Source organism: Peromyscus eremicus, chromosome 22, assembly GCF_949786415.1.
Source record: "Peromyscus eremicus chromosome 22, PerEre_H2_v1, whole genome shotgun sequence".
Taxonomy (NCBI): Eukaryota; Metazoa; Chordata; class Mammalia; order Rodentia; family Cricetidae; genus Peromyscus; species Peromyscus eremicus.
Genome location: NC_081437.1, coordinates 5871441 through 5889354, shown reverse-complemented (window position 1 = coordinate 5889354; position 17914 = coordinate 5871441). Strand labels below are relative to the sequence as shown.

At 46.1% G+C, this 17914-nt stretch overlaps 1 protein-coding gene across 1 annotated transcript in view; it reads left to right on the top strand.

Moving 5' to 3' along the window:
- Ppp1r21 (protein phosphatase 1 regulatory subunit 21) overlaps positions 1–17914 on the top strand; it is a 66213-nt gene that overhangs the window by 18119 nt on the left and 30180 nt on the right. The window contains exons 5-13 of the mRNA XM_059248432.1: positions 273–437; positions 565–623; positions 1879–1973; positions 4234–4286; positions 5040–5189; positions 9026–9127; positions 9212–9300; positions 11701–11837; positions 15216–15308. Coding sequence (XP_059104415.1) covers positions 273–437; positions 565–623; positions 1879–1973; positions 4234–4286; positions 5040–5189; positions 9026–9127; positions 9212–9300; positions 11701–11837; positions 15216–15308 — 943 coding nt within the window. The remainder of the gene's footprint in view (positions 1–272; positions 438–564; positions 624–1878; positions 1974–4233; positions 4287–5039; positions 5190–9025; positions 9128–9211; positions 9301–11700; positions 11838–15215; positions 15309–17914) is intronic.

Here is a 17914-nt window from a genome sequence, read left to right as displayed (position 1 = left end):
GAGGTTTGTGGGCCCAAGGAGGGAGGTGCCAGGCTGTGGAGCAGGTTTCTCTGTTTCAGTGTCATTTCTGCCATGTTTTAACTGAGACAAAGACTGTGTAACACATTTAACTTTCCACATCTGTAAAAGAAGGATAAGGAAGTACACCCCTGTTCCCTGTGGGAATTAAGTGCTCTGGGGTCTTTAGCTCACCTCCCATCAGCCACACGGCAGTCCCAGGGTGCGTGGTTGCTGCTGGCCTCGCTGCATGCATTGGGATCTCTTCCTTTCAGTTTTTCGAAGCCGATGAGCATCACAAGCATGTGGAAGCAGAGCTGAGGAGTCGGCTGGCTGCTCTGGAAACGGAAGCTGCTCAGCACCAAGCTGTGATTGACGGCCTGACCCGGAAGTACATGGAGACCATTGAGAAACTACAGAATGACAAGGCTAAGCTAGAAGTAAGTCTGCTGCCCAGGGAGGCACGTTGATAACTAGGTCTGACTCCTGTAAGTTCTGGGGTGCTGTGTGGGGACTCAGCCATAGTCTGAGCTGTCAGCTTTTCTTTTCTTTCCCCCCCAAATTCAGGTAAAATCTCAGACTCTAGAAAAGGAGGCCAAGGAATGTCGACTTCGAACAGAAGAATGGTATGTGGAAACGTGAATGCCAAGGGGTCCTGTAGTTGGAAGATTTCCTGTGTCCTGCCTGGCCTGTGATCGGGACAAATCTCTCACCCACAGTCCTGCAGACATTTATAAAATAATCACACAGAGGCTTAATATTAATTATAACTGCTTGGCCATTAGCTCAGGCTCATTACTGACTAGCTCTTATACTTAAATTAACCCATAATTCTTATTTATGTTTAGCCATGTGGCTTGGTACCTTTTCTCAGTTCTGCCTTGACATCTTGCTTCCTCTGTGTCTGGCTGGCAACTCCTGACTCAGCCTTTCCTCTTCCCAGAATTCTCCTTGTCTGCTTATCCCACCTATACTTCCTGGCTACTGACCAATCAGCATTTTATTTATCAGCCAATCAGAGCACCACACATTCACAGCATACAGAACAACATCCCACAGCAGGGTCCTGAGGTCAGAATCAAAGCCCAGACCTCTGTTTTGCTCCTTTTTTTCTGTCCACGCTGAGCTGAGGAGACTGTAGTAGGGCACTGCCAGGGCTCTTTGCCAGTCTCGGGCCACAGCATCTTGACAGAGTGGCCTCTGCTGGGCCTCAGCATAGGTTTGGGAGATCCGGCTCTCATCTCCTTGACTGGGACTTTGTGCTTCTGACTCTCCTGGGTCAGGGACCATCTAATAGTCTCTAACAGGAAACATGACTAAGTGATGCCAACTTTCTTTTGGTACATTTTGAATAAGGTTGAGGTTATAGGTCTAATTGAGAGCATTACAGAGCAATGTGCCAAAGCTATTCATAGTCTTAATGCTTTGTTTTTTAGTATTTACCATAATACTTAGATTTCACTGCTTTGGTAGAAATACATGTGTGCCTTAGATGGTATCTGTGCTAATAATTTAGACAAAACAGAAATTACCAGCTTTTGAACTCAAGTAAGAAATAACCTGATATAATACTTAAAAAAACTGTACAGTGATAATTGAATAAACATTTAGAGATTGTAATCAGGAAATTTATGATTATCTTGGGGAAGTAAACGCAGGTTGTGTGAGAAACTGGGACTATGGCAGATTCCCCGGGAGTCCCCGGGGCTTTGGGAATGGGGCTGGTTCCTCTCTTAACGTTGTCTTTGAACAACTCTCAGAGGGATGTTCCAGATGTCGGCACAGTGCTCGGAAAGTCTGCTGCCAGCTGTTGGGGTAACAAGCAAGTGACAATTCACTGATTGGTAATAATGTGGTTTTGTGGGTTCTGTTTTCTTTCAGTCAATTACAGTTAAAGAATCTTCACGAAGATTTGTCAGGTAGATTAGAAGAATCCTTATCAATCATCAATGAAAAAGTACCTTTTAATGATACAAGTAGGTATCACATAAACGTAAGTTTTCTGTTATTTGCATCTTTGAATCTCTCTGTGGTAGCTGGTTAAGTAAGATAATTTCAGATCTCAGCAAAAAAGCCGAATTGGCTTGGTGGAGGGCTCTGTCTGGCTCTCTTGATCAGCTGTGGGTGTCTTGTTTCCTAGGGACATTTTAAATGATCTAAGTGCTCCAAAGCCAGTCTTCTCAGAAGACGGCCCGTGCATTCTTTTAACTGCGCTTCTCATCTCCCAGGACAAAACCCACCTTTCTGTGAAGTGGCAGGATGTTTGTATGAGAAGCTGTTCAGTGGATCTGGGGGTGCGTGTGTCCACAGTGGGATGTGTCTTTTCGGCCTGTTAGCTTCTGCACCTTGGGGAATCCCCAGTGACAGAAAGGCTAGTTTTGTTTCCTCCTGGGGATGGCCTGGTAGCCCACACATCCAAGAGTAACAAAAAGAACTGAAACAATACCCTAGAACAGCACTCACATGTGCAACAGATGTTTAACCTGTAGGTAGGAATTAATTGAAAGCAAAGAACATAACGTATTTGGGAGGCCAGCGAAATGGCTAAGTGGGTGGGTAAAGGCGCTTGCTGCCAAGCCTGACAAACTGAGTTTTGTCCCCAGAACTCCCAGAAGTTGTCTTTTGACTTCGATCTGCTGTGACGTTCAGGTGCCTGCTCCCACCTGCTCAAGCAAATAAATTAGTTTTTAAAAATGAAAAAAAAAATTTTTTTTAAATGTTTGGAATTTGAAGTCTACAACCAAGTTAATACACACTTCCTTCTACAGCTGCATTTGAAATTTACTTTTTAGTTCCCTTAAACTTTTCTTAGAAAAGCTGGGGGTACTTTGATCACATCTAAAGTCAGCGTCGGTGGGGCTCAGCTGTTGAGAGCCCCGTTTGCTTTTCCAGAGGACCTGGTCTCTATTTCTGGCACGCACATGGTAGCTCATAACTGTCTGTAATTCCAGTTCCAGGGGGTCTGATGCTGTGGGCATCCATGGGGTGCACAAACATGCACTGTAATTGTTTTTGTAACTAGAGTTGTTTATACAGGCAAGACACACAAAGACATCAAAGAGTTAAAATCAGCACAGGCCATGTCTGTGTCAACAGCCTGAATCCCGCCTTGAAAGCAAGGCCTGTTTCCAGCTTCCACACTCTGCATGGCGTCCCTGCACCCTGGCTGTGCCTGTGGAACCCTGGTGGTTACTTGTTACTCTTTGTAGCCGTTAGTGATGAGTAGCTTTTGGATCTTATGCACTTATATTTCCTTTTCCAATACTACTTGTCACCAGTTTTAGATACTTATCACATCGTATCTGTGGGCCCACCTGCACATGTGTGGTACACACAGTATCACACACACGCACACTCACATGCACACAAAGACTTTTTTAAAGAACACTTTGACTTTGGCCCTGGTCCTAGCATCCAGCAGGGGAGGAGATGAGGAATGGAGAAGTTTGGGATGCCTGTCCTGAAAAGCAGGAGAGGACACAGCAGTGAAGCCCTAGATTGGTTTCCTAGTGGAGCTGAAGTCTCCGCTGAAGCCTTGTGGAATATATCTCGGCAGACCTGGCTCTGGTTTGGTTAGCAGAGCATTGTTGAGGTGATAGACCAGCTTTGGGGGACAAGAAGCAAGGCCCCAAGAGGGCTGATAGAAAGAAAGCAGAGGTGCTGAGGGACAGGGCAAGCTGGGACCACAGTCAGTGACGACAGTGGAGTCTTAGCCGCGGTGAGAAGACACAGGGACTTCCCCAGTGGCTGTGAGTGACTGGGTGGTGACGGGAGACGAAGGCCTAAAATGACAGCTACAAGCACTGTGGTGACAGTGTAGACCAGGGTGACAGCCTGGGCATGAGGACTGAGGAAGACCGTGGGAGCAGCGGCCCCAGACAGTGAAATGTGCTCCCTGTTAGGGAACTGGTGTTTTGGAGGGTTATTATAGTCTGGGCAGGTTATTGTAGACTGACTGATGACAGCGAGAACATCAAGAGCCTTTGGAAGGAATCTTGAGAGGCCGCAAAGAGGTGTTTGAAAGGATTTCTTTGACGTGGAAATCCAGGAGTAGTTTGTTTCTTGTAGTCCCGAAGCTAAACAAAGAAACAGTTATTATTGCTCTAGAAACCGCAGACTCCCTGTGTATCCACCCCCCCCCCCCACCCCCCGTGCTTGAATTCTCCTAGGAAGCTGTTTTGCAGTGCTCCTCTGAAGATTGAGGTGAGCTCTAATGGCTTCCCTTTTGTTTTGTAGAGTATAATCTGTACAACTCTCTCAACGTTCCACCGCACAACAGGAGACATCAGGTAAAGGATGGAGCGAGTGTGTGTTCCCAGTTTCAGCCACATGTGCACTGTCCTACCAAGTGAAGCTAGCTGTCTGGGTCTCTGTGATGGGCCAGGCCACCGCGTTATGCCATCCTTTTCTTCAGATGTAGGAGTTGCTTTTATTGAATTCATGCTCTGCTGATTTTTTACATTTTTGTGGATTTTTTACATTTACTTATTTATTGGAGGGGCCTGAGGACAGCCAGTGGGAGTCCATCTGCTCCTCCCACTACATGGGTCCTGTGTACTGGACTTCGATCATCAGGCTTGGTGGTGTTGGTGGCAAGCACTTTTACCCAGTACTGATTATTTTATTTAGACAGGGTCTCATTGTGTAGCTCTGGTGGTCTTAGAACTTAATCTGTAGACCAGGCTGGCCTCAACTCACAGAGATCCCCCTGCCTCTGCCTCCCAAGTGCTAGGATTAAAGGCGTGTGCCCCCATACCTGGCAGTACCACTGATTTTTGATGTTTTCCTCATTTTTTCACATTAGAACTGAATTATGGGATGGCTTACTGTTTGAAGCAGGCTTTTATTTTAGGGTGGGGGCTTTGCACTCAGAGAGCTGAGGCATATTTGCCAAAGCCAGTGGCTTCCTGACTTACTTAGAGGGGAGGACACCGATGTTCAAGTGGCAGCGAATGAAGGGAGACTGAGGCGTGATCTCACTGGGTTCAAGTGCTTTAAAACAATTGCTGCATAGTTGACTATGTGCACTTTGCATTTTAAAGCTGAAGATGCGGGATATAGCTGGGCAGGCCCTGGCTTTTGTGCAGGATCTCGTTCCGGCTCTTCTGAACTTTCACACCTATACAGAGCAGAGGATTCAAATTTTCCCTGTTGATTCGGCCATAGATGCCATATCGCCACTGAATCAGAAGGTAAGTAGTCACGATGCCTTTTGTTGCCCTGGACAGAGTGGGAGAACAAATTGGGAATTCCGTTCAGACCGCTTCCTGTATTAGCCAAGTATGGTGGGAGACACAGAAGAAATCACAAGTCATGGTCTTCACCAGAACAGATTATGGTTAATACAGGGTGTTAAGAATTATCAGAAGACCACTGAGTGAGCACTTGAGGAAGTGATTGAATGAGTGTGTGAATGAGTGAGTGAGCAAGTGAGCCGGCCATCTAGCTACTGGTGTGGCCAGAAGTGTGGAGTTTTGGGGGATGGGCAATGCTCCTTGAAGAATCTGCAGAGATTGTCTGGGTTTTGGAGCCTTGAAGACTGAGCAAGAGTGAATGTAGGGGGCTGGAGAGATGGCTCAGCAGTTAAGAGCACTGGCTGTTTTTCCAGAGGTCCTGAGTTCAATTCCCAGCGACCACATGGTGGCTCACAACCATCTGTAATGAGATCTGGTGTCCTCTTCTGGCCTGAAGGCAGACATGCAGGCAGAACACTGTGTACACAGTAAATAAATCTTACAAAAAAAACGAAAAGATTTGAATACAGGAAGAGGGATGGCGATTGGCTCCCCGCCGCCCCCCCCCCCCCCTTGGTATTTTTGAACTGTCAGAAGGAACTATGTGAATAGAAATGTGAAGCAGGGCCGGGCGGTGGTGGCACACGCCTTTAATCCCAGCACTCGGGAGGCAGAGCCAGGCGGATCTCTGTGAGTTCGAGGCCAGCCTGGGCTACAGAGTGAGTTCCAGGAAAGGCGCAAAGCTACACAGAGAAACCCTGTCTCGAAAAACCAAAAAAAAAAGAAAGAAAGAAAGAAAAAGAAATGTGAAGCAGGAAAGCATGGTGGGTGGGGCTGAACCTGGGGGAATGGTGGAGAGGGTGTGCTGGGTGAACTTCTGGGCTGGAATGTGAAGTCCTTGGAGGGGAGGGATGGGATGAAGATTAGGACAGCGAAGTGGCTGTTTTCGGAGGCCCCTGAGGCCGGCCAAGGCAGAGGCCTTCCCTGTGGCGGCCCTTTGACAGTGCTTGGCAGAGGGGAAGTTTTGTTTTGTTGCCGGAGGGGTAATTCGCTGGCATGTTTCTGTCTTGTCTGTAGTTGCTGTGACCCTGTCATGGGGCCAAACAGCCAACGGTCGGCCTGCCCTTTCCTTCTGCTCGGGCGGGCGTCTGGTGGGAAAGGGCAGAGCGTTGAGTGTGGCAGCTTTTCAGGGTCTGTGGGGCTTGACTGAGGGGAGAAGAGCTTTGCACATTACTTTCCTCACTCCCTGTGCTTTCTTTTGACTGAGAGTTTGCCTCCTTACCCAAGGAACTCTAAAAAGGATTTAAGGACACCTGCAAAATTTATTATTATTATTAGTTTGTTATTTTGAGACAGGGTTTCTCTGTGTAACAGCCCGGGCTGTCCTGAAACTCTGTAGACCAGACTGGCTTCCAACTCACAGAGATCCACCTGCCTCTGAGTGCTGGCATCAAAGGTGTGCCATCACCATCCTGTGTAAAATTTTATTTAACTGTAAAGCTGAAATGCTAATGAGTATATTCATTTTGTATAACTGGACAGTAAGCTACCCGGGACTTAGTAGTTTGAAACAGTAGACACTGGCTATCTCCTGGTTTCTGTGGTTAGGAATTCAGGGACCAGCTGCCTAGGGAGTTGCGGCTCCTGACTTTTCATAGGGTTACACACACGATGTCCCCGGGGCTGAGGGATGGACTTCGGAGGGGCTCAGATTTGTTTATTCACAGGCCTGGTAAGTTAGTGCTGGCTGGTGCCCAGGATCCTGTTTCTCGTGTGCCCTTCTCTTTAGGGTGACGTTCTCATGACATGACACCTAACATCCCTCAGAGAGCTTGGCTCAAAAGACGTGGAAGCCATAGTCTTGGGGACACTTGGCTAGTCCCATTTGTCATGCCTGTTGTGTTATTGGTCACACGGACTAACCTGAAACAATATGAGTGGGTAGCATGCAAAGGCAAGAATACATGGGCGTCACTGAGGTCAGCCTGGAGGCCAGCTCACATACAAGGGAAGCTGAGCGATCTTGTTACAGATGTGTCCTCTGAGAGCTTGATAATGTGACCTGTGATCAGCCATGCTTTTCTACTTAATCTGACTCTTCCTAGCTTTTTTTTGTTTGGTGCCTAGCTTTGTAGTTCTAGTGGTTGGATATGCCCATGTCTACAGGTACCCAAAGTGCCTAGTAGATGGCAAAGACTTGGACTCTGAAGTTGGACTTCTTAGGACACTTTCTAGCTATGTCCCCTTGGGAGACTTGCTTAATCCCTCTGCTTTGAATTGGGAGAGGGGCTTGCCCATGTCACAGATATACACAGATAACGAAAGAAGTACCAGAGTGCCTGGCGTGGAGTGAGCACTTGGTAGAAGTTAGCCATAATCATTTACCAAAGTGCCTGGCATTTAGTGAGCACTCGGTAGAAGTTAGCCATAATCATTTACCAGAGTGCCTGGCATGTAGTGAGCACTCGATAGAAGTTAACCATTACCATTTACCAGAGTGCCTGGTGTGTAGTGAGCACTCGGTAGAAGTTAGCCATTACCATTTACCAGAGTGCCTGGTGTGTAGTGAGCACTCGATAGAAGTTAACCATTACCATTTACTAGAGTGCCTGGCATGTAGTGAGCAGTCGGTAGAAGTTAGCCATTACCATTTACCAGAGTGCCTGGTGTGTAGTGAGCACTCGATAGAAGTTAACCATTACCATTTACTAGAGTGCCTGGCATGTAGTGAGCACTCGGTAGAAGTTAGCCATTACCATTCTTGTGCCTCGGCGGCTTGGTTTTTCATCCATTTCAGTGACTGCACAAATCTACTGAGCCCCATAAAAATAACTTTTGTAATTTTAATTTGTCTAGAACACCTCATTCTTTTGAAGACTTCATGTATTTCTCAGTATTTCGTCTTCAGTGCTTTGGCCTATGAAAGTCCCTCTGATTTTTCTACAAAGTCTCCAGTATTGAAGGTTTGCAAACCTTTTGCTAGAAGATGGCCAAAGGGGTAAACTGTTTCTAGATTCTTAAAGCAGCTGGGAACTCCGACTTCAGAGCTGTGGACAGTGGAGCCCAGCTGCTTGAGCTGTGCAGGACAGTGTTACCGTGCATTGCACAGGGTCACCTGCATCTTGTAGTGGACAGTACGTGTCTATCTGCAGAAGCTCAAACTTGAACCATTAGGAAATACCCAGCTGGTATTGGGACGTTTTATAAATGCGTCTTACCCCTTTGCTTCTAAATTGTCCAGAATATAGAGGGATTTGCCGCCCCCCCCCCCCCCCCGTGTTGGGATTTCTCCCCCCCTACACACACCCCAGCCTCACACAGACCAAGCACACCCTATGGCCCTGGGCTGTAGCCGCAGTCCCTGATTCTGCATGCTATGACATCAGTGATGATAATGAACATTTTAACTCACCTTGCTTACATTCTGGCATTTGTTAACCCTGAACAGTGTATGAGGTAACAAGAAGCTGCCTGGTGGGCTGCTTTGGAAAACTGAGGTGCATAGGGCAAAGCCCGCCCAACCTACTGTTTTTTCCTCACTGGGGTCCCTGCGCTCGCTCTTCAGGGTGCTGTGCTGGCTGTCACTGTCCCCTCAGCTGCCTGCTTGTTCACTGTCACCCCCTCTGCTTCTTTGATTTAAATTGGGATGGGGACGGGAAATTTTATCTGGGGCTTTAGAGGGTTTTTCCAGAAGTGTGTTCAAAAGAATTTCAGTGTGAAGTCAGCGAGCCCCCTCCTGAGTGCTGACGCTTGTTTTCCGTGGAATTAATTCAAACGCTTCTCCTCCTATTCAGTTCTCCCAATACCTTCATGAAAACGCGTCCTACGTCCGCCCCCTTGAGGAAGGAATGCTGCATGTATTCGAGAGTATTACTGAGGATACTGTGACCGTCCTGGTAATTTCCCCCCGTTTTATTGTGGGAAACTCGGCTCTCATTGCCAGGTAGCACTTTTAACTGTGGAATTATGTTTTTATCCAGGAGACAACTGTGAAATTGAAAATGTTTTCAGACCACTTAACTTCCTACGTACGCTTCCTTAGGAAGATCCTTCCCTATCAGTTAAAAAGGTATTCATTCCGTGGAGGCTAGGGAGCTTGGGGGGCTGCGGGTGGGACCTGACCTGTTCTGGAGTTAATCAAATAGTAACAGGGCGTCTTGCATCTGTCTGGACCTTCTGTCATATGGTTGAGTAATGCCAATCAGCTGTGGTTCCAGTAGCCCTTTGTCTGCATGAGGTCATGATCAGTGTTTTCAAGAATTGGGAATGGCACAGTTTTTGGAAGAAACATTTTGGTTTTGGGTTTTTTTTGTTTGTTTTTGTTTTTTTAATTGTTGTTGATGTCTGGATGGGAGTTAGAATATTTAACTTCTTCATTTGAATCTTAATCCTTAGGTATCCTTAGAATGATATCTTTTTATTTTTATTGTTAGAGACATTTAAATTATAAAATAAAATGGTTATCTGCTCTGGATCTCTAGGCTACATCACTCCAAAACCTCTAATATTCCACCTTAAATATTCAGCATTAATATTTTTAATTCTACCTTACATTTCTAGAAAGGCATAAAAGTGTACTGGGAATTTAATCAAATTGCTTGGAAGTTTTAATACTGTTTGTTTGTTTTGAGAGAAGGTCTCACTATGTAGTCTTGGTTGGCCTAGAGCTTGCTAAGTAGACCAGGCTTACCTTGAATTTATAGAGCTCCACCTGCCTCAGCCTCCTGAGAGCTGGGATTAGAGGGGTGCACATCTGGATTTTTATGATTTTATTTTAAAGCATTTGCTAAATCCTTTCTCTGGGTGGCAAATGCCCTTACCTGATGAGCTCTCTTGCTGGCCCACCTTTTTTCAGATAGCCACTGTGAGCAGCAGGCCTGAAGGAGAGCGGGGTTGAGTGGAGCCATCTTAAAGCAGAGGAGACGAGGGAACTGGATAGATGGAACCCTGTTTCTGTGCTAACTTTTCTAGGTTTCTTCTGCTTTGTTTTGGGGGTGGGGACAGAGTTTGGCTCACACAGGCTCACCTGAAGCTCCTCATCCTGCCTCAGCCTTTTGATGGTGGGATTGCAGGCACACACCATGCTTGGCATTTTTCTAGTTTTATATTAACCTTTTTACTTGATTACTACAATTGTTAAACACTATTAAGAGTCCTCTTTTTCAAAACAACTTTATAGTTAAGGTACCCACTTGAAGTTGAAAACAGTAAAATATGCCTTGTTATCACAATATTAAGTATTTATTTTTAAATTAGAGCCTATAGTAGCAGCCATGCCAGTTTTTGTTTAATTAATTCTCTTTAGGAATTCAGTTAAATGGACTGTCTTCTGTAAATAGTTTAAGGATTTCCCCAGCAGAGGTTCTGTGTTTATTACTGAACTACCCAACTCACTCATTTGAGCACTCAGTTCACACAGTCTCCAGCCACTCCATCTGCTGTGTTATCGCTGATCCTGGTTCAGCACAGCACCTGTGCCCTGCTGGGGACCCTCCAGAGCCTGTGCCCTGCTGGGGACCCTCCAGAGCCTGTGCCCTGCTGGGGACCCTCCAGAGCCTGTGCCCTGCTGGGGACCCTCCAGAGCCTGTGCCCTGCAGGGGACCCTCCAGAGCCTGTGCCCTGCTGGGGACCCTCCAGAGCCTGTGCCCTACTGGGGACCCTCCAGAGCCTGTGCCCTGCTGGGGACCCTCCAGAGCCTGTGCCCTACTGGGGACCCTCCAGAGCCTGTGCCCTGCTGGGGACCCTCCAGAGCCAGCCCCCTTCCTTCTTCACAGCTTTTCTTGGAGTTCTGTTCTTTTGTTACCAGTTTTCACCCAAATCCATAGGGAAATGGGACAATTTTGCTTTGTTTCTTGGAACTGTTTGGCTTTAAGTCTTCTGAGAAGTCTCGGTGAGAAACTGAGTGAGACAAGCGTCCCTATTTTAAGAATTTTTAATATGGTCCAGGGAGACTCCTGTGCAGGCCTGTGGAGATTCTCAGGGTGGAAGGCAAGAACCGCTCCTGCAGGTTGTCCTCTGACTTCTGCATCTGCGCTGTGGCACACGGACACACGCGCGCACACACATACAAATAATTTTTTGAAAAAATAACTTTAATACTTCAAAATAGTCTACTTTCATGCCGGAGAGGTGACTCAGTGGTTAAGGGCACGTTCTGTTCTTCCAGAGCACCTGGGTTTGATTTTTAGCATCCCTAAGGCAGCTCCCCGCCATCTGTAACACTAGGTCCAAGGGGTACAGTGCCCTCTTCTGGCCTCCTCAGGAACCAGACACATGAATGGTACACAGACATATATGCAAGCAAAACATTTAGACAAATAAAAAATTATATATATATATATATATATATATATATATATATATATAAAACATTTAGACACAAAAAATGAATCTTTTACTAAAAAAAAAAAAAAAAAAAGGGAAAAGAAAGTCATCCAGGATGCTCACTTTGAACCCCTGCCATTCCTAGTTTAGAAGAAGAATGTGAATCTTCCCTTTGCACACCTGCACTGAGAGCCAGGAACCTGGAGCTGTCCCAGGACATGAAGCGGATGACGGCCATGTTTGAGAAGCTGCAGACATACATCACCCTCCTGGCCCTGCCCAGTAAGTAAGACTGCTGCTCGGGACTCAGTTGGAAGGACTCAAGAGGACAAGGAGCTGGAAAAGGGACATGGTTTAGCTTGGGAGAGTGAACAGGGCATAAGATCTGGAATTCAGTGAGCAAAGCAGGTTGAAGGTTGTGTTTCGAAGTAAAGGTCAAGTCTTCTTCGTCACTAACCATGCATTGAATGTAAACCCCCTTGTCTTTTTTTTAAGTGGAGAAGGGTGAGTCACACTGTTGGTGACACCACTTGACTGTGGAAGCCGCAGGGGGCATCGTGACCCTTTGTTAAAGATACCCATTGTTTCCTTTTCACCTAATTAGAGAAAGACACTGAGGAAATTGAATGGACCTCAGTTTAATGTTTTAAAGACATCCATGGTTTTAGTTAGGCCTGGGGTCACATCTGTGTTCTCAGAACTCAGGAAGATGAGGCAGTTTCCCAAGTTCAAGGCCAGCTTTGGCTGTACAGGGAGGAAGGGAGGGAACTTCTATTCCAGCATATAAATGATAGCATAAAAATGCTTGGTTTTTGTCTTTTTTATTCTCAGTTACCTACTGTACATCTTACCCATTTAAAGTCCAAACCAGTAGCTTTCTGTGCACTCACTGATGTGTGCCTTCAGGGCAGGCCATTTTACACCATTCCCGTCACCTGAAGAAACCCTTTATTCTTTAACTATGGCTTCCCATTCTGCCATTCCTCCTGTCTCTAGCCCTAAGCAGCTACTTTTCCGTTTCCTGTCTCCAGACTTACCAGATTCATAAATGGTACCATTATATGTAGTTTGGTGTGTTTTCTTGCTTTCATGCAACAAAGCTTACAAGATTGATGCAAAATATAGCATGTATCCATACTCCATTCTTTTTATTGCAGAATACTATTCCATTGTTTAGATTTACCAAATAGTATATGTATATCCATCAAAAATTTGGATTGTTTGACTATTAAGAATAAGGATGCTACAGATATTAATGTTTAAGCTTTTATATGGACTTACCTTTTTATTCTTTGGGGCCTGGGGGCACACATCTGTACCTAGGCATATACATGCTGGATCATAAGGTAACGATATTGAACTGTTTGAGGAGTTACCGAGGCTGTTTTTCAAAGCACCATTTTTTGCTTCCCTGCTGCTGTGTGTGAGAGTTAAACTCCCCATGTCCTCACTAACTTCTGTTGTCACAGGACTTGACGTTGGCCTCCTAGTGGCTCTGAAGTGACTCACTGTGTTTGATTGGCCCTTCCCTCTGTCCAGATGTGCCAGATGCCCCTTGGCCTGTTTGTTTATTTCCTTTAGTGAAAAATCTGTTCGGATCTCTTCCTCACTTTCAGTTGGGTTGTTTGTCTTCCTGTTGTTGAGTTATAAATAATAGTTCTCTCTACATTCCACAGTCAGGTCTCTTTTTGGGTATCTAATTGACGGCGTTTTCTTCTACTTCTTTCTCACTTTGCCTACAGCATCCTTTGAAGCACAGAGCTTTCTAACTTTGATGAAACCCAATTATCTGTTGAACTGTTATTTTCTTTCTGTTAGGGGGCATCATGCTTTTCCTTTCATATGTTAAAAACCCCTTATCAATTCCGAAGTAGTGAAGATGTGTTTTCTTCTAAGAGTTTTACAGTTGTATCGTTGCACTCGGGTCTGTGGTCCATTTTGAGTTCATTTGTGTGTGTGGTGGAAGGTGAGGGACTGGCCCATCCTCTCCTGTGGCTGCCCAGCCCCCAGTCCATGTGCTGACAGTTCTTTCTGTTAAGTGGGCTTGCACCCTCCTCGAATGGCAGCTGGCCGTATGTGATGAGTTTACTCCTGGACCCGGAGCAGTTGTCCCCTCTACCGTCTCCTGTGCCAGCCACCCACCATCTTGATGACTGCCGCTTTGTAGAAAGTTGAGATGAGGAAGTGACAATTCTCTCCTTCCTTTTCAAGATTGTTTCAGTTGTTCAGGATCCCTTATATGAATTGTAGCATTGGCTTGTCGGTTTCTACAATGTAAATTTTTTATTCATGGTACTTTGTTACAATAGCCCAGGAAACATACAGAGCATGGCCATCTTAGGTCTTCTGATCCACGAGCATGTTATTTCTTTAAGAATGTAGTTTTCTGAGCTGTGGTTTGAAGGGCCCTCCTTTATACTCGCCTTCCCTACTCAAACCCTGGCTTAAGCTCCTCTCATTGCTGGATAATTGCTCTGGGCTTTTCTGAAGGCCTTGGGGCATGCATCACTCAGAGGCTGATTGCATTAAATACAGCCGCCTTCCGAGTTGTAACATTTAACTAGCTCTAGCATTTGTGAGGTTAGTGTTTGTAATTTGGACCCCAGGAGGCCTGTTCCTTTTCACAGCCTGTAGTTTAGTTTAATGAATTGGCCATTTCTTCTCTCTCTCTCTCTCTCCTTGAGAGCCACAGCTTGAACTTCTCACGTATTGCAAGTGAAATCATTTCCCTTGAGAAAAGGCCCGAACCTAAGGCTGCTCCTCCCTAGAGCTAACTCTCAGAGCCACGGTCCACGTGTTGGGCACAGTAGTGTCACAGCCACATCGGGTCTTTTGGCTCGCCTCTTTCAGTGTGGAACTCACGTTGATGAGCCAAGGCAGTGGTGACAAGGACCACACATTCTCAGCAGTCCTTGTTCAAGGCAGAGTCGCGGTCTCAGAAGTTGGGGCTTAGGTGAGGGAAGGAACCCCTCCCCACTTCTTGGCCATACTTGATCAGAGCTTGGCCTCAGCAGCCATTGGCTGGGAGGAAGAGGAGAAATCCTGCCGTGGCTGGGAGACAGGAGAGGGACGGCTGTGTGCTGGGCTGTGTCTGTTGGGAGTGGGGTTTCTGCTGCACTGAGCTAGTGAGGGGATGACTCGGCTCACTCGTCACAGACTTGTGCTGTTTCTTCTGAGTTGTTACTGATTTTTCTCTCAGTGTGTGTGTGAGTTCAGTGTAGGTTATGTGTGTGTGTGCGCGCGCATGCACAGGATATGTGTCGTTATGCGTTTGTGTATGAGGGGGTAGGGTGTAGGCATACTTCTGCCACACTGTGGAGGTCTGAAAACAACTCATGGGAATCAGTTTTCTCCACTCTCTAGGATTCTGGGATCAAGCTCAGGTCCCCAGGCTCGATGGCAATGCCTTCACCCGCTGAGCCGTTTTACTGGCCTTCCTTTGGCTTCTTAATCATTAAAAATGTGTGCCGAGAGATGCATATCAGTTAGATGTGCCTGTATTCCCTACCACCATTCGTGAATGTATATGCAAAGGCTTGGAAAACCATTCTTTCTGACATGTTATAAGCAGACTTCATTCTCTGTGGTCCCCAGAACATGGAAGAAGGTGGGCAGTCAGCTTTGGGGGAAATGCTCATATGTCTTGTCTGGCTTTTCCAGGTACAGACCCAGATGGGCTCCTTCGGGCAAACTACACTTCCGTCCTAACAAACCTTGGCGCTGCTCTTCATGGGTTTCATGACGTCATGAAAGGTGAGCCTTGAACCAGAACCTGAGTCCGAGGAAACCTTCACTTTTCAGATCTGCCTGCCAAGGGTTACAGATCAGAAAAGGCTTAGCAGCACTTGGTGTACGTGGACGTGCACAGCGCGGCCTTCTGCTCTTCCGTTCGCTTCTCTTCTGAAAGTGAACGTGGTGCTTTTCTTACACGTCTTGAGCGTCTCTGAGTTGAAATCAATCTGTAGCTCTGTGTTGCTTCTAGAAGCCCCGCCCCCTCCCGCTTTCCCTTCTGAAATGTGGGAAGGGGGGAAGGTGCAGGAACTGTTGGAAGGGCATCAGCCCCGGTGCCTGGACGGCTCACTCACTGTTGAAGTTAGTGACTAATTTGACAGGAAACAGTTTCTTCGTGTAGAAGTGTTCTGTATAATGTGTAGGGGTATAATTAATGCCCCCTAAAGATTGACATGTCATAATATCTTTATTTATATTGCTATTCTGATTCAGCAGTTACATCCTAAGGACCCGAAAAGATTTAGAAACATTAGCATGCTTTGTTTGTACATTTCCTGAGGTCAGGATGCTGCTGAGGGCCCAGGACAAAGCGTGTCGTTTTTCTGGTTTGGCGAGAGATTGTGGGCGTCGGGACCTCCTCGGCCCTCTGTGCTGCCACTTGTTTGTCTTCCTTTCCCTTAGTTCTCGATTTTAGTTTAGTGTGCCAAATAACGAGTTTCAGTATGACATTTTCAAACTTCTTTCTGCTCTTGAAAATGAACATAAAACAGAAAATGGGAAATGTGAAGGATGCTGGGAAGTGATTATTATAGGGCCTCGTTGCTAGGGTTACAGTTTCAACCTGCCTCCTTACCTAGCTTGGAAGATTGTGGTGAAGTGAGAATGCAGAGTACGTATTAACAGGCATTAGCAGAAGCATCTTTTTGTTGTTGTTTAGGTGTTTTTATTTTTTATTTTGGTCAGAATCTCACCCCGTGGCCTAGGTTGGCTTCAAATTTGTGATCTTGCCTCAGCCTCCTGAGTATGGAATTACAGGCCTGCACCACAAGGCCTGGTGGAACCTTGGGTTTTTTGTTTGTTTGTTTGTTTTTGAGACAGGATTTCTCTGTAGCTTTGGTGCCTGTCCTGGAACTCTGAAGACCAGGCTGGCCTTGAACTCACAGAGATCTGCCTGCCTCTGCCTCCCGAGTGCTGGGATTAAAGGCGTGCGCCACCGCTGCCCAGGGGAACCTTGGTTTTTAAGACAACTTTTGTTGCAACTTTATACCCTCCTGCTTTTCCAGGAATAATAATTGCTTGGTCTAATTTGGACGCAGGGAGGAAAGTTTAGGTAGTTGGGTTGGTATATTGTTAGTATAAAAAAAAAGCATGGGAGTTGTCTTAGTTAGGGTTACTATTGCTGTGAAGAGACATCATGACCACGGCACTTTTATAAAGAAAACATTTAATTGGGACTCACAGTTCAGAGGTTCAGTCCATTATCATCATGGTAGGACATGGCAGCGTACAGGCAAACATGGTGTTGGAGCAGGAGCTGCGAATCTTACGTCTCTATCTGCAGGCAGTAGGAAGTGAACTGAGACACTGGGTGTGGCTTGAGCACAGGAGACCTCAAAGCCCACCCCCACAGCGACACACTTCCTCCAACAAGGCCACACCTCCTAATACTGCCACTCCCTCTGGTGGTCGTTTTCTTTCAAACCACCACAAGAGTTATCAAAATGTGTTTTTTTGTGTGTAGAATTAAAATGTAAATGAGGGCCAGCAAGGTGGCTCAGTGGGTAAAAATGTTCATCACCAGAACTGAGTTTGATTCCTAGGACCCACATGGTAATAGGAGAGCACTGTCTACTGCTTCAGATAGTCACTTGATCTCCACATACATGCTATGGATGTACACGCACGCGCACGCGCACACGCACACAGAGTTAGGTAAAATGCAAGTGAATCTATCTTTTGATAGTGTTGTGGGGGGGGGATTATTTGCTTTTCGTTTGGGAGCTCTGATGCAAGTAGCCTCATAGGAGACCGAGGAATATACAAGGAAGAAGGCCTATGGTTTAGGTCATGTCATTCCTGTGGGCTTTTTTGGAGTTAAAATTGGATGTCAGGATAGACCCTGAATAAGGAAAGCCTTTGGATCCAGTGAGGAGGAGACAGCAGCCGGGTAGAATGTCGCCCACCACGATGACCTAGTTCTCAGGGTTGCACCTGTGTCACAGGCACCGGAAGTACCTGCCAACCACGACGGCCTGCCAGGGGGCTGTGTATCCATGGTTTCAGCCAACTGTTGAGTCAGATTTTCAGTCGATGAAGCAAGAAAATGTCTGCTTTAGGGGCTGGCAAGTTTTATACCACATGTTGACTGAATTTTTACATACTTGGATATCATACGAATATGGAGAGGAGAATCATTTATTTTCAAACATTAAATATAATAGTAATGTGCCAATCTGTTGGTACCTTCATAGTGACGACTGAAAGGTAATACTAAGAGCTCAGAGGTAGAGCTTGCTGGGCTGGTTTTGATCCTTAGTACTGAAACAAAAACATTTACATAAGATGGAAAGTTGGCTGAGGGATACAGAAAGTCTCTGTCACTTTTCTCTGAATAGAGGACTGTGCTA